This window comes from Suncus etruscus, chromosome 1 (genome assembly GCF_024139225.1).
Source record: "Suncus etruscus isolate mSunEtr1 chromosome 1, mSunEtr1.pri.cur, whole genome shotgun sequence".
Classification (NCBI taxonomy): Eukaryota; Metazoa; Chordata; class Mammalia; order Eulipotyphla; family Soricidae; genus Suncus; species Suncus etruscus.
In genome coordinates this window covers 140,467,815-140,485,035 of record NC_064848.1, presented here as the reverse complement: position 1 = coordinate 140,485,035, position 17,221 = coordinate 140,467,815, and the positions used below count along the sequence as shown (strand labels likewise).

General features: G+C 37.1%; 1 protein-coding gene across 5 annotated transcripts in view; it reads right to left on the bottom strand.

Moving 5' to 3' along the window:
• The window catches only part of MKLN1 (muskelin 1), a 393,778-nt gene that overhangs the window by 93,336 nt on the left and 283,221 nt on the right, over nucleotides 1-17,221 (bottom strand). For all 5 annotated transcript variants that reach the window (XM_049774456.1, XM_049774465.1, XM_049774473.1 and 2 more), the window contains 2 exons: nucleotides 12,561-12,670; nucleotides 8,347-8,539 (listed from right to left, as the gene is read on the bottom strand). In XM_049774456.1, coding sequence (XP_049630413.1) covers nucleotides 8,347-8,539; nucleotides 12,561-12,670 — 303 coding nt within the window. The remainder of the gene's footprint in view (nucleotides 1-8,346; nucleotides 8,540-12,560; nucleotides 12,671-17,221) is intronic.

The following is a 17,221-nucleotide window of genomic DNA, read 5'->3' as shown; positions in this document are numbered from 1 at the left end:
AATAAAATTCTCTAGGGGCTGGAGAGATAGCATGGAGGTAGGGCGTTTGCCTTGCATGCAGAAAGACAGTGGTTCGAATTCCAGCATCCCATATGGTCCCCTGAGCCTGCCAGGAGTGATTTCTGAGTGTAGAGCCAGGAGTAACCCCTGAGCGCTGCCGAGTGGGACCCAAAAACTAAAAAAATAAAAATAAAATAATTCTCTAAATACTTAACCAAGGGGCCGAAGTGATAGTGCAGCGGTAGGGCATTTGCCTTTCATGCGGCTAACCCAGGATGGACCTCAGTTCAATCCCCAGTGACCCATATGGTCCCCCAAGCCAGGAGCGATTTCTGAACGCATAGACAGGAATAACCCCTGGACGTCACTGGATGTGGCCAAAAAAAACAAACAAAAAACATAATTAAGTAAAAGTAAATTATGTGTGTTTGTGTATGTATGTATGTGTGTGTGCTTGAAAGAGAGAGAGGGAGAGAAAGAGAAAGAGAGGGAGAGAGGGAGAAAAAGAGAGGGAGAGAGAGGGAGGGAGGGAGAGAGAGGGAGAGAGAGGGAGGGAGAGAGGGGAAGGGAGAGAGGGAGAGAGAGATGGAGAGAGGGAGGGAGAGAGGGAAAAAGGAAGAAGAAACTGAGTATGTACATCATAAATACTTTATCATTCGGCTATATCCCGAGCCAAAAGTAGATGCATTAAGGTAAGATCATTTATACCTAATGACAAAAACTGGCAATGAGAACATATTTCTAAATGACAAAGTACTTCATTTGAAGTATCATAATGTAAAATCCATATGATTCTACGAACATGGCTTCAAATGAATGAATTCTGACAAAATATAAGCAGAAGAAAATGCACAAAGATTCAACACAGTATACATAATCAGAGTGAGAAATGCTTATACATTTTTCTCAGCAACTGAGAGACTCAAACATTATTATTTAAAACCTGATCTGAGTGGGCCAAAGAAACTTCAAAGAAAAAGAAATGTACAGAATATGTACTCTGTACATTCATATGTGCTAGAAATTTCATGCTAGAAGTCATTTAATAGTGAAAATAACCAGAAAATATTTTATTTTAAAATTGAAACTATCCCCATAGGAACACACCAATTAGGATGCCACTGTGTATCTGAAGCCTGGTCACAGAAGAGTCATATCACTTTGTAATGAAAATACTGAACTAGGGCCCAGAGAGATAGCACAGCGGTGTTTGCCTTGCAAGCAGCCGATCCAGGACCTAAGGTGGTTGGTTGGTATCCCGGTGTCCCATATGGTCCCCCATGCCTGCCAGGAACTATTTCTGAGTAGACAGCCAGGAGTAACCCCTGAGCAATGCCGGGTGTGGCCCAAAAACCAAAAAAAAGAAAATACTGAACTAAAAGGAAACTATATCATAGCACAACTGAAAAATAAAAAGAGGGGCATATATATTCTGAGATGGATATACAAAACAATAAAGTCTAAAAATTAAGATGCTAACTTTCAGAAACTAAAACTGTAACATAATGATCAACTAGCAACAAGAGATTACTAAACCTAATAATCTCATCGTGAGGTACAAAATTTTCACAAATTTTCTTGTTGCTGTACTCATTAGCTTCTTTTTCTTTCCTTTTTTCTTCTTTAATAATTTCACTGCCACTTGTTTGGAAACAAATGTATTATGATCAACTATGTAAATTATGTGCTACATAGTCTTTAAATAGTTTTATATGATACATATATAAAGAACAGGAAGAAAAAGTTAGCTTTATTATCTATTATACAGAGTTAGAAACAAAAAAGAAAAGAAAAATTTAAGGTCAACCTCATTAACGAAAATAGTTTTAAGAATTCTAACAATGCATTAACCTGTAGTGGAAATGCCAAAATATTCCTGAGAGTATCTAAGAAATACAAAGTCTAATAGCATAAAATAATCACCACAAAGTCACATATTAATAAAACAGAAAAATTATATCACATATAGTAGAGAAAGTATAAAAGTCTGTTGGACGGCGGGTTGTGCATTCCACAATCCCCAGCGAGAGGGATTCCCATACCCCGTCTGGATAGGGCAAGAGACGGAGGTCCCAAGCAGGAAATGATACCCACACAGTTGGAAAGGTATGGCAGGCCAGAAACCAACATCGCAAGCTGTTCACCCACAAACCAGTCGCTCCATTACATGGAATCACGAGTCAAATCCATTTATACCACAAATTCTCAGCAATTTACGAATCTAAAACAGGATCACCAAACAACAACAAAACACCGAAAGCATTTTTTCTCTACCACTACACTACTATTCACTATTATATCACCTCAACCTTGTATTAAATATACTAAACAGCGGCTGGAGCGATAGCACAGCAGTAGGGCTTTTGCCTTGCATGAGGCTGACCTAGGACATCCCCATATGGTCCCCCAACTCAGGAGCAATATCTGAGCACATAGTCAGGAGTAATTCCTGAGCATCACCGGGTGTGGCCCCAAAAAACCAAAAACCAAAAGAATACTAAACAAAAAAATTAAATTGAGAGATGGCACAAAAGGCATGTTTTGCTATGAGGAGGCATAGGTTCAATCCCTGGCACTGCTCTAAGTGTCTGGGTTTGACTCCAAAAAAACACAAACAAAAATGATTAAACCTAAGGGGGGGGAAATGTAAGGAGTAAAAAAACAAAACAAAACTTATATTCAATATATTAAACTGAACAAAAATATTCAGCACAGCAAGTTTGATGATATACAGCTAAACAACCAGTGTTTACAGGGAAATAACACCAAATGCCTCCATTTGTAAAGAAGGATCTCAAATTAATTATCTCAAGTTTTCAAGAAACTAGAAAAAGAAGAGACTGAAACAATGTTAGGGGTGGGTGGGGGGGGGAGTAAGAACAATAAAATAGTGGAGCAGGAAGGGCACTTGTCTTGCATGCACCCAATTTGGGTTTAGTATTATAGAGCTCCAGGAAAAGCGAGTGATCCCAGAAAGAGAGCCAGGAATAAGCCCTGAGCACAGCTGGGTGTGGTCTTCCCACCACAAAAACAAAGAAACCATGTTATGTAGAAGGAGAAAATAAAGACAATTACTAAAGGCAACAAAATAAAAATTAAAATAATTAACAGAAAAAGCAAGGCACAGAAATTAAGTCGTTAGATAATACTGTTATTGATGAATATTATTTTTAATTTATTTTTTAATTACTTTAAACACCATGGTTACAAAGTTGTTCATGACTGAGTTTCAGTCATACAATGTACATCACCATTCACCAGTACACATTTCCCACCACCAATGTCCCCAATTTCCCTCCCTGATAAATAATATTTGCTTAGCAAGACTGGTAAGCAAACAACAACAACAAATCCCCACCCAAATTGCATGTCAAGGATTAGACATGATACAAGGAATTAAACAGTTAACAGAAAATAAACAATTTTATACCAATAAACTTAAAACGTGGAGTTATTACCCATTTGGACAAAACGGCATATTCTACAAAAGATACGAATTACCAATGCTCAGAAGAAACACAGACTCTAAATAGTTCCTTACCCATTATTATCAAGTATGCAGTTAGCAACCTTGCCACAAGGTAACATTACTCCAATAAGATTTTAGATCTCACTTTCTTAAAAATCGTAGGACAGCGCGTTTTATGTATATCAAATAATTAACAACGACTACACAAAGGGGTGAGAAGCAAAGATAATAAAGAGATGGGAGAGGAAAAATAAGAGATTAAAGAAAAGAAGGGTTTAGGTCAGGGGTCTCAAACTCGAGGCCCGCGGCCTTCAAATATCGCAGTATTCGTGATTATTCGTTACTGAATAATTGCAATAAAAATCGCATTAGTAAGAAAAAAATCGCATTAAACATTCGCATACCCCGAGCAGTTCCGTTTGGCGTATGCAAATGTTTAATGCAATTTTTTTCTTACTAATGTGATTTTTTTATTGCTAATATTTGGTAAGCGAAATCCCTTATGCGGCCCTGCCTCACCCCGACTTTGCCTCCTGCGGCCCCAAGGTAAATTGAGTTTGAGACCCCTGGTTTAGGTCCTCAAAATGACACTTTAGGAAAACTTGATCCCTCCCTTACCACATAAAAAGAAAAACAAAACAAAACAAAAAAACTTGACCTCAATGGCCAATATGGTAACACTGCAAAAGGAAGCTTTCTTTGAGTGTTTTCATTTTCTTCTAGGTAATTACTTTTACCCATCATCCTCAGTTCTATCTTTATTGCCAGTAATTGTCAGAGAAGTAACAGCTATTGGTTCAGAAATTTCCTCTCATGAAATTAAATGTAAAGGTAGAGAAATTTCTAGACAAATAGGAAATCAAGTAGGGAAATAAATAATAGATTGTCACTTTCTTAAAATACAGACTAGTCTTGAAGAAGACACTAAAAGTAGCTTTTGTTTCTACCGTCAGAAGCTAGATAGAAAACTTCTGATCCTCTAGATTTGCCTTTGTAGCAGGCAGAAACTGCTTCACTGCTGTTTTCAGTGGAGCACAAGCCAAAATCTCTCCAGTGTTTACTTCCTTATTTGTCCAACAAATCATCATCAGTGAAGTCAGCAGCAAGCTGAACCACCCTGGAAGGAATGTTTATTAACTAAACATTGTTCCAGGCCAGTTGAGGAGCACAGAAAATGAAAAGGGAAGGAAAAATAAAACAAAAAAATACTTGGTTCTCTGTCTCAAAAGTAGAATCATTACCATTTTCCCAAAGTTTGGTTCCTTTCTAGAGATGGATGGTGGGTAAAATGAGCCTTCGTACTATCAAGAGTTGTGCAGAATTTCTATTATTAATTGAATGAAAGACCAAAGAGACCGTTTTAAAACATATTTTTAGCCTTATAGTTATGGAAAATTGCTGGTAGTCTTGTTCTCCGTTTCCTGAACAGGAGGCCGGCACTGTAATTTTGTTTTTATTAAACCAAAACCAAATATGAGCCAACAAAGGTGCAAGCCAGTAACAATATTAAATTACCTTAAGTGTCTAAAAGAAAAAAGTGGGGCCCGGAGAGATAGCACAGCGGCGTTTGCCTTGCAAGCAGCTGATCCAGGACCAAAGGTGGTTGGTTTGAATCCCGGTGTCCCATATGGTCCCCCGTGCCTGCCAGGAGCTATTTCTGAGCAGACAGCCAGGAGTAACCCCTGAGCATCGCCGGGTATGGCCCAAAAAAAAACAAAAACAAACAAAAAAAAAGAAAGATAAAAAGAAAAAAGTACAAAAGTACTTGTACCTTCATCATCCTATGAGATTACATAGAATTTATTCTTAGAAATTACACACACACACGCATACACTTTTGCCAGCAATGGTTCATTTGAAACAAGCATTTCCTTTTGTATTTATCAATTTATTTTTGCTGGGTTGAGAATCAAACATACACAGATAGAGTTATATTCCTTGCCCCCACAAGTGGTATTTTATTGGTTTTATAAAAGATTAGTTATTATATGTAACATATTACACTATATATTATATATTCTATTTGTTATACTCCTTAAGTATACTGGATTTCAAAGATTAGAATCATTTATTTTCAAGTATGATTAACAACTGAATAAGCAGTAACAATGTATAAGGCTGAAGGTAAAGTTTGTTTTTATAACACAATGTAGCTGGAAGCAAAATCAGAAGTTAACTTTCGATTTATAAACTCAAAAAGGCAGTACTTGCTGTTTTATGACACTAAACATCCAAACAGTATCTGATAGATGAGCACCGGGTACTAATGGAGGATAATGGCAATAGCATTAAAATTTATGAAAGCAGAGCACTAAGAAAGTCTATGATTCTTCTCTTCCCTAAAAAGATGCACTAGATTCTCATCCAGTCTTCTACAGATCATATTAAGCTGATTTTACTCAGAATACATCTGGTGATAAATATGTGCATTTTTCCTCTCATCAACAATTTCTCCTACAATCAATAATGCTTATATAATTGTGAGTGTTCAACAAACCAGACACATATATAACCTGGTTAGTATCCGATCCCACAAGTAAAAGGATTTGATCTCATAGGAATATCCCACTTTAAGTCCCTTTTTTTCTTTTTTTTTTTTTTTGGTGTGGGGGCTGTACCTGGCAATACTCAGGAGTAACTCCTATCTCTGCACTGAAGAATGTGCTTGGTGGACCATATGGGATGTTGGGGGATCAAACTAGGGTTGACTGCATGCAAAGGAAGTACCTTAACCACCAAACTAAAGCTCCAGCTCCTAAAGTCCCTGACCTCTGGCCTGCTCATAAACTGGGAGTTAAAAAAAAGTGCTAAGATTGATTGTTGATTCAAGAATGCACTTTTCTGATGATGGAAGATACGAATCATAAACAGATAAATGAAAGAGAGACACAAGACATAGCATAGGTTGTATTGGGTACGTGTCATCCATAGATAGCTGGGAACACACCATCCTTAAGGTATCTTGATATAGTCACCAAAAATGGAAGTCAGTTGTGTAGGGCTTTTTCAGGGGATGCTGCATTAGGCTGATAAAAACTCGGTCACAAATTCCATGGCTCGTACTTGACCTGGGTTATACTACCCACACTACATGTTCATGTTCCCTGAAGTACTGCTAGATTGTGGCCCTTGAGACTCTCCTGGCCCAGTTATCCCAAGCAGCTCCACAGGGCCTAAACAGCACAGCATCTTCCGACCTGTCCAGTGGGGGCGGGGTAGGGGGGAAGTTTCCCTAACACTGCCTGGGAGACCCTCCACTTCCTCATCATTAAAATCAAACACTAATCAATGACTGGAGCCCAATCCCAGATTTGGGGATGAGCATAAATGTTTCAGCCCATGGTTTGGTCTTTCTGAAAATCTGAAGCTCTGCAGGGAACCCAGTCACCTGGGCATATATTGAGCCCACAGACTGCAAGATTTGAGAAGCCAGCAATAGGACTGTCTAACTGTCTAAAAATATTATATTGCAAGCAGCAGCAATTCTGTTCTCTCCCCATAAAAGAGAATGACAATGATTTTCAACACTCTATAAAACAACAAAGAGCTCTTTCATAGAAATAAAAATCATATGACAACTTTAATGTTCAAAGAGACGTATGTCATTTTCTGAGGCAATTATCTTGGGAGATTATATCATGCTCTATTACATTTCTTTCAAAGATTATCAGCCCCAAGAAAACCACTGATTACATAATATTCATACCATAGCAAAGATGTTTCTAATAAAACTCTCATTCAAATTAGTCTTCTTGTAACAATTTTAAAAATATATTTAGCCATCCCCTTCCACCAAAGGACACCATTTTTTGTTTGTTTGTTTCTGGGCCACACCCAGTGATGCTCAGGCGTTACTCCAGGCTACATGCTCAAAATTGCTCCTGGCTTGGGGGAATGATATGGGATGTTGGGGGATAAAACCGGAGTCCCTCCTAAGTTAGCATGTCCAAGGCAAATAAATGCCCTACCGCTTGCACCACCACTCCGGCCCGAAGGACACCATTTTTAAAATAATAATTTTCTATCAAAAAAGACACTATATAAAAGAGTAGGCCATGGGGCCAGAGCGGTGGCACAGCGGTTGGGTGTTTGCCTTGCCTGCGGCTGACCTAAGATGGCTACTGACCTAGGATGAATCCCCAGTGTCCCATATGGTCCCCCAACCCATGAGTGATTTCTGAGCGCACAGCCAGGAGTAACCCCTGAATGTCACCAGGTGTGGCCCAAAAACCAAAAAAAAAAAAAAAATAGGGTAGGTCAATGATACCAAAAAAAAAAAAAGTTTTTTCAAATGTGGTTTACTGCTAGTCATTGTTAGCATTTGTAAATATGTGCATCCCTAAGATGATAATTTATCTTTTCATATGTATGTTTCTGTTTTGTTTTTCAGCCTATTTTTACATTATTGACTTAATTCAAAAAAACAAAAAACTCAGTTTAAAAAAAGTGGGGGAAGAGTGAAGGATAAGTAAACAACTGGTATAATACAAGCCTACAGTTCCTTAAAAATATATTCTTGGTGAGGCCAGAGATTGTATAGTGGGTAAGGCAAATGAATGGCCTTGCATGTGTCCAACCCAGGTGTGGTCCCCAGCACTACATAGGTCCCCTGAACCTACCAGGAGTGAGCCCTAAGTGCAGAGCCAGAAGCAAGCACTACTGAGCACTTCTGAAAACTACTGGGTGTGGCTAAACAACAACAACAAAATTCTTGGGGTTGTGCTATCTAACTCAGCAACAGAATACCTGCCTTACATCTGAGGCCCTGGTTAGATACCTGGCATGCCACACATGCTCACACGCACAAACATACACACACAGTATTCTGTATGTACTTGAGATCATTCTAATACCTAATATAAGTTTATGTAACATACCATTTACAGCCTTTTCAATCAATTCTTCACAAGCATCAAAATCCCCCTTCAGCACCAGTTTATCATGCAGATCTGTTAACATAGGATGTTCCAGAGCAATCTTGGTTTTCTTTTGCAGTGATTCAAAGGCCTCTGTATAGTTGTGTTGCCTGAAGTGTTTGAGGCAAAGGCGAATGGCTTCCTGTTCACGGTACTACTGGAACACAAGAGAAAATAAGAAGAAAAACCTTGCTTAGTTATTACTGCATAAAACAGTGATAACTACCCTACAGTGAACTTCCGCCCTATGCTAATCATTGTACAAGCTCCATTGACTAGTATTACTGTTCATACTTTTAAAGCACAAAATTAAAGCTCAGTTAATTGTAATAACTTGTCAAAGGTTCAAAGTATGTAGCAGAAAGATGTGAAACATATACAGATATACATGCATGTATTTCATAAAAATGAAACAAAAACTAATTCAAGAAACTGAATTTTTCTTTCTTTTCCTTTCTTTCCCTGTCCTTCCTTCCTTCTCCTTTTTCCTTCCCTCCCTCCCTCCTTTCCTTCCTTTCTTTCTGTAAACGTCTACCACTGTGCTATCACTCTGGCCCCTAAGAAACTAAATTTCTTAATAAGTGAGAGAAGTAGAATGCCTAAATTTCTTAGTAAGTGAGAGAAATAGAATGCCTGTCTCAAAAACAGGCAAGGGTTGGGAAGGAGGGAGTGTGTGTGGGGGGGGGGGGCATTGCTGGTGGGAATATTGCAGTGGTGAATGGGGGTATGTTCTTTGTATGACTGAAACCCAACTACAATCATGCTTGTAATCATGGTGTTTAAATAAAGATTTTTATATATAAAGTACAATAAATTCAGTAATGATTCCTCAAATAAAAATAGAAAAGAAACTAAATTTCCAAGAAGCAGCAACAAAAATATCAAAGCCCAGTTAAGATGATAAAAAACAAACCACCTTTTACTGATCAGATTACAGTGTTGGAATAAAAACCAGCAACCATTAAGCAATGTATAAGTTAAACTATTTCCTTCTGGTTTTGGTTTTTAGTAATAAATTTTCACTTGAATGACTATATCAAATTCCAGTGTTATTTCAAAATCAAACTAAAAGTTATCAGAAAGGTCACTATTTACATTCTATAGTTTTATGGGTGAGAGCGATCCTCAGCACCATGTATGGTCTCCAGCCTTGCCATAAGGGATCTCTAAGCACAAAGCCAGGAGTAAGCCCGGAGCCCAAATGCTCAGTGGCCCAAAATCTCACATAAAATTGTATTATTTTAAAGTCTGATTTACATTATAGATTATGCAATAAAATTTGATAAAGAGGAATATTCAATTTACTATCTTTCCCTTAATAGAATGCCAAAATAACAAGCTCACATAAACATATTTTTAAAACACAAAAATGTTCCAAATATATATAAAAAATAATGAAATAAACTGTGACATAGCAGCAATACATGAATAAAAATATGATTTATCAAAAAGCTTATTTTAATAAAGCAAACAAGAAATAGTTTAGTAAGAAAATTTACAAACACAAATCACTTTACAATTGTTTGAATTTTTATTGTAAAAGGTTGACTATTTTGCTTATAAAAAGTTATCATTTTTCTTACATTAACCAAGATTTTTCCTCATCAAATAAGTGAAGAATAAATCTATATCCAAACTACTATTATATTAATAGTTTGTTACTCTTGGTTTCTAAAGATGTATCATAATACTTATTTATCATAGTTTCTTGATAGAATAATATTAAACCTAATTAAGCACTTTTTATTAAAAATTTATATACAAACATGCTTGTAATCATGGTGCTTAAATAAAGACTTAAATCGACTTTTGAAGTGGCATGCACATTTTAAACTTTCTATAAGGCTCTATAAATTCAGAGTTGGAGTGATTTTATAAAATAACCAATTTTCATGCTTGGAAAAAGAAAACTCAAAGAAGGTGAAGACTTTAATTTCTAGAGAAAGAATTTAAAAGGAAACAGGGATGAATATTTTCTGCAGGGCCACATTGGATGGTGGCCAGGATGCTCCTGGTGCTACCTGTTTTGGCAGCAAGGCTGATTTGGAACTCAGTAGTGATGCAGTGCTATGGGCCAATGCAGTGCCCAGAATCAACCCTGAGGCCACAGAGAGTCATGCATCTGTACCGCCTCTCCCTTTCAGCCATGTCCCAAACCCATGGCTCAAAAACCTTTAATTTCTCAAATAAAATCTCTTTACAAAAGGTTAAATCTGCAGCTCTCTACAATATCTGATATTTCCTTCAGTTTATTAAAGAAAACATTTACATATCACAGGCTACAAAAAAAAAAACAAAAAAAAATTTTTTTTTTTTTAGTTTTGGGGCCATACCGGTGGCACTCAGGGGTTACTGCTGGCTCTACATTCAAAAAGTATTCCTTCCTGGCAAGCTCAGAAAACCATATGGGATGCCAGGGATTGAACCCAGTTGACCCTGTGCAAGGCAAACACCCAACCTGCTGTGCTATTGCTCTAGCCCTGCTACAATGAAAATTGTTAATTAAGTGTGAAAAGCCAAATCATTTTCTGAAATAAGGATGGACAATATTTATGATAGTTTAAGTATATACTGTGCATCTATTATGTGAATAAAATGCTAAAGTCATTTGGGTTCAAAAGGGTTCAAAGGGCTGGAGTATATGCTTTGCATAAAGAGTATCCAGATTTGATCCTTGGCACTGCCTGGCCTTCTAAGAACGGAAAGAGTGATATCAAATTAATAGGACATAAATAACCCTCAGTACTGCCAAGTGTGGATCATAAAAACATACAAAAGGGATATAAGCGATGGCAAAATAGGTAGGATGCTGACCTTGCAAGGACCTAAGTTCAATCCTTGGCACTACATTTGAAGCTTCTGAATTCCTGAGCACCACCAGAAGTGTTACTTCTGAGTACAGCTGGGTGTAGCCAAGAAACCCAAACAACAGAAACTCAAAAAGTTCTAACAGCAATCTTTAATATTTAAAAATCTCATCTAGACCATGAAAGAATTTATCCAAGGATATAAAAAAATACAGAATGACTAAGTCATTTATTCTAAGCTAAATAAAGTCAAGTGCCAAAAAAAATTAGCCAAATAAAAAAAAGTTGAACAAGAAAGAGTTGATATCCCATATTTAAAAGCCTTAAAATGAAAATAAACTTGTTGCTTCAAAAATCTAAGAGTAGATCAGTTCAACCATTAGCAAATAATTACTAGGAAGTTGTAAGAAGACTAATGTCTTATCTCAATGATAAAAATAGCCAAGGCTCACTTAAATATATAACACCAAAATCAAAGGTGAAACAGAACAAAAATCTTCTGAAGAATTGAAATATATATTTTCCAATAGTTTACATAAAATAGGCTGTATCAATTGTATAAAATGACCTACAAAGTTATACTTTCTATAAGCCAATAACTAATTATCAAATTAAAATAATTCAAATTTTGCATGCTTAAAGTATATATTCCCTCTTTATACAATATAAATACAATGGAGGAATGCATTATAAATAACTTACAACCAAAACTATCACACTAAAACTATTCAAATATTGGGTTGTAGTGATAGCACAGTGGATAGGGAATTTGCCTTAGAAGCAGCTGAACCAGCTTTGATCCCTAGCATCCCATATCTCTGAGCCTTGCAGGAGCAATTTTTGATCACAGAGGCAGGAGTAATCCCTGAATGCCAGTGAGTCTGGGTCCCCAAATGAAAATAAAAACAAAACCCTGTTCAAATATTTCCAAGATAGGCTAAAAACAGAATTCAAGGTCAGATAGGGAGAAGATAATGACAAACTCTGGAGACAGACCTCCTTTATATACACTTGCTTAAGCGTTTTATAACTGTAGAAAATTAATTAACCTCTCTCTGATCCATTTCTATCACTGTAAAATATGGATAATAATTATACCTATACAGAGTAACAAATTATACCTATATCACAGAATAACTGTGGAAAAGTTAACTTCACTGTGCTCCATTTCTATCATTGTCAAATAAGGTTAATAATGATACCTATGTCACAGAGTAGCATTGATTAAAGTGCAAAAAATGCTTAGAAGCTAAGAAAATGTAACAGTACGACATCTGATTGATTGTAACTATTCCAATTCTCAATGTTTTTAAACTCCCTTTCCAGGCATTAGAAATATAAAATCTAGATTTTAAGATATAGTCCTACCTTGCTATACCAGTTGAGACACGGCTGTACTACATCAGGATCATCAATGCCACTAAGTTCAACATACCAGATGCTAAAGTTAAAGCTGGGTCCCCAGGATAAGAGGGGAACTTGAGGGGGGGGGGGAGGAAGAAAAGAAAAAGGAAAACAATTAATAAGACTCAAATAAAACTTTGCAAAGCAAAATCACTGTTCATGCCTACTAAAATTTATTCAACAAATTTTCTGCAAACATTCTATATGCTCAGCACAATCTTGGGTTCTGGGATTGATTATAGTAGTAAAGCAAAAGAAAACATATAATTCAGACATTAACGAGTTATAAAAAGTGTGAGGTAAACTGAATGTGATCACATTATTTCTCTCTCAGAACAAAAAAAGGAACAAAGCCAGATAATTTAGCAGATAAATTTTATCGATCCCCAAAGAGTATAGTACATAGGGTGCTTGCACTGCATGAGACTGACACTACACAGTGGTCCTGCACTACCTACAGCAAAACATATTGTCCCCTGGGAACTCTAAGAATGAACCCTGAACAAAGAACCAGGAATAAGCCCTGAGCACAAATGAGTGTGGCCCAAAAAGTAAATAATAAAACTATCAGCCCATATGGTTGTTAGCTATTACTAATTTGTCTTAACACTACATATTTTAAACACATGTTTGTGGACCAGAGCGAGAGTATAGCAGCTAATGTGCTCCCCATGCATGAGACTGACCCAGGTTATTCCCTAGCACCACCTATGGCTACCCCAAAACCCTGCCAGGAGTGTTCCTTGAGCACAGAGCCAGGATTAAATCTTGAGTGTCACTGGATGTGCGCACACACACCCAAACCCCAAACAATAATCAAAACACCTAGAAACATACACCAGACTAGAGTGATAACCAGTTGTTAAAGCACCTGTGTAGTATGAGGCTGATCCTGGATCAATCCCTGAGCATCACAAAGTCCCCTAAGCACTGCCATGCCCAGCCCTGGAAGCCCCTGAATACCACTGGAAAATGGTTGCTGGAGAATCCCAAAGCCAGAATCCAAGCAGTACAGCATCCTAAGGTCCTCATAATAAACCACAGACCGTTGGCAAAGAATTGCTGAAACTCCCCTGAGGGAGCTGGGAGACCATTCCCAAAAGTCATTTTTGTTTGTTTGTTTGTTTGTTTGTTTTGGGTCACACCTGGTGACACTCAGGGGTTACTCCTGGCTATGCGCTCAGAAATCGCTCCTGGCTTGGGGGAAATTTTTAAAATATCACCTCTCGGGCCCGGAGAGATAGCACAGCGGTGTTTGCCTTGCAAGCAGCCGATCCAGGACCAAAGGTGGTTGGTTCGAATCTATTTCTGAGCAGACAGCCAGGAGTAACCCCTGAGCACTGCCGGGTGTGGCCCAAAAACCAAAAACCAAAAAAAAAAAAAATCATCTCTCTACAAGATCTCACAAAGGACAACACCATCAGGACACACCAGAATTAGTGTTCGTCCTAGATTTCTAAATACTCCTGAGAATACAGACCAAATCCAGTCATGTTGGAAACTTTCTTCTGAAGTTTACACAAAGAAAGGTCCAGGCTACAGAAGTTCAGATGACACAGAAATTCAATGTATCCAAATGTCAGCCATGTATCTAAATTGAGGACTCCCCCAAATCCTAAGACTCAGATCTCCTTCTGTCTCCATCTCAACTTCCTAAATTTCTTTTTTTTTTTTAATTTAAACTTTTTTATTGATTGATTGGTTTCTGGGCCACAAGTGGAGCACTTGGGGGTTACTCCTGGCTCTGTGCTCAGAAATCGTCCTGGCAGTCACAGGGGACCATGAGTGATGCCAGGAATTGAACCAGATCCCTTCTGGTTGGCCACACAATGTCCTACCACTGTGTTATCTCTCTGGCCCCATCAACTTCCTAATTTTCTTCACTCAGATGTGAATCAGGATGTTGAATTGAAGAGCCAATCCCATTCTACTTTATGTTTTCTCTCATCTGATCTCCCAAGAAGGCAGCTTTCCCTTCCAAATCTTTAATCTGTACTCTCAAATCCAGTCTCCTAATTAATAACACTCCTACTTTTTTCCTTTTTGATTTTTGGGTTACACCTGGTGGTACTCAGGGGTTACTCCTGGCTCTACACTCAGAAACCGCTCCTGGCAAGCTTGGGAAACCATATGGGATGCTGGGAATCGAACCAAGGTCCATCCTGGGCATGCAAGGCAAAAGCCCTACTGCTGTGCTCTCTCTCTCTCTGGCCCCAACACTCTTACTTATTAATTTTTCTTTTACTCATAGTCTTCTATGAGCTTTTTTACTCAGTCTTCTTCCTAAGGTCAACTAAACTCAACTTTTATAGTAAATCTAGTCAGATAAACCACTCCAATATGAACTGTGCCCTTTTCGTGCCACAAACTCCTTTCTGCCTCATCAGTGAACCCCAGAAACCCAACCTTCCTCATTTTTAAATACATAATCCAAAACAGAATCACAAAGTTAATCAATTGCACTGAAATATAATTATTAAAAAACAGGTAAAATTTAGAGAAACATGGATGCATTTTATTAACATTCAATAACACCTAGCAATAGATCTAATTACCATAATTTCAAAGTTATAAATTTGCTATTTTATAATGTATTGAAGGACAATTTTTAAAGAATGATAAGCCCAGGTCTTGTTACAACTTACAGTTATTAAGAGTTGATCCCCATATTGATAACTGAAGGAAATGCTAAATACTTTATAGGCAACAGATATAAAAATGTAACCTTTTCTCTATCAAATTTAGGAAGCCATTGAGTAATCCCTCTAAAGTTCTAAAAAAACTTAAAAGTACATTACAGTATCTTGAATGAGTTTTGCTTGGGAATATTTTAACAAATGAGAAAAGAAGAGTCTCTGTTCCCCAGGACTTCACAAATCTAAGGAAATAAACTTACAAATATCACATAAAAGACCTTAACATGCAGAAGTAGACAGGCTTAAGCTTGTATCCCATCGCTCTGTTTTACTATCTATGTGATCTTGGTCTAAAATTCATTTTCTCATCTGCCAAATAAGTACAAAAACGTACCACTCACAGTGTAAATTAAGTCAAACATCCTACTCTCTTACCTTAAATTCATAGAGCACATATACAAAACCCAATCATCACTAGGTATATGGCCTGGAAGATCATTTGACTTCTCCCTTTAGTTTCCTCAAATCAAGAGGAAAGATTTTAACTACCATTATAGCATTCAAATGAGTAGCACATGTGAAAGTACTTACAAAATAGCAATCAAAAAAACATAAGCTCCAAAAATAAATGACTGCTGAAACGATATGAAGGCTTAAAATCTTGCATATCTTTTTCTATAGTGACTAAAACATAACATGTAAAAGGAATGTAAATAAGCTTTATGAAGTACAAAAATAGACATTAAATGAAATCGTATCTCCTTAATAAATATGAACTTAAAAATTCAAAAAACTACCACATATTCATACATTAAAACAGAATTCAAGAAAACATCCAATATAGTTCCCTACCCTACCATTACACCGAAAAAGCATTATCATATTTACACATAAAGCAGCTTAAGAAAGGCAAATAAAATTTGATATTAGTTCAGTTCAGTTATGCTGGTTAGCTCTCTATATTAAATGTTCCCAGAACATTTACTTTGGGGGTAAGAATCTCTCAGTGCTTAAGGGGTCCAGGAACCAATATCTCTGAGATACTCAGGTGGGCCTATGTGAGGGTCCAAGGAGGCAGTGCTGCTCAAGTCCTATAGTGACAAGAACCACCGGGGCCACCGTGGAAGATATAGGACAGGGTAGGGTGGAATGGGGGTTCTAGGGTTAAGCCCTCTATGTTTGAGGGAACATGAGGTGCGAAGGAAAGTCAGGGTCAAGAGCCTGCAAAGTTTATTCCCCTTATCCTTGTGCTTCCTCCCCAGTCCTCACATGTATCTTAAAACAAGCATCTGCCAGGCTTTTTCTGCTACAGAGAAGCCCAAGTTAACTTCTTTCTTGCTCTCTTTCTCTCTCTCCCTCATACTCAAATAAAATTTTAAAAACTAATTCAATGAGTATGTTTACATTCATTTTAAATAATATTTTTCGTTTTAAGTGAAAAAATACATGTAAGTGTAGTAGGAACATGACTTGATGATTATCTTACTACTGATCTACTCATGCTTAGCTCTCCTATATTACTGAATAATTGAAGGCTGGCTATATTTAGAAACTGTGCTACTTAAGGAAAAATATTTTCTGAAATAATAAAGATCTTTCAAACATATCACTGTAAAATATAAATGTGAAGCAGTCAAATATGTTTTAAGAATTTTAATGACACTATTTAAGAATTCTATCAGTTCATCTCACCAGGTACATAAATATGAGCTAAATCACCACATCACTCAAATATGGTACCAGAATAGATCTGTAAAAAAAATTATAGGAATAAAAATACTAAATTCTTGTTTCACACTAACACTACTATATTCAAAGAAAACATCAAGAGAATGCTGGGGAAAGACTAGAAAGGAAACATACAACAGAGAACTATTAGTATCTTTTGGGAAAAAACATGAGAGAAAAAGCTCATATCCTAAATATCAAACAAGTCAGTAAGTAGCTAAAACTATTTAGAAAGCTCCAACTAACATTCTATTTAAACCA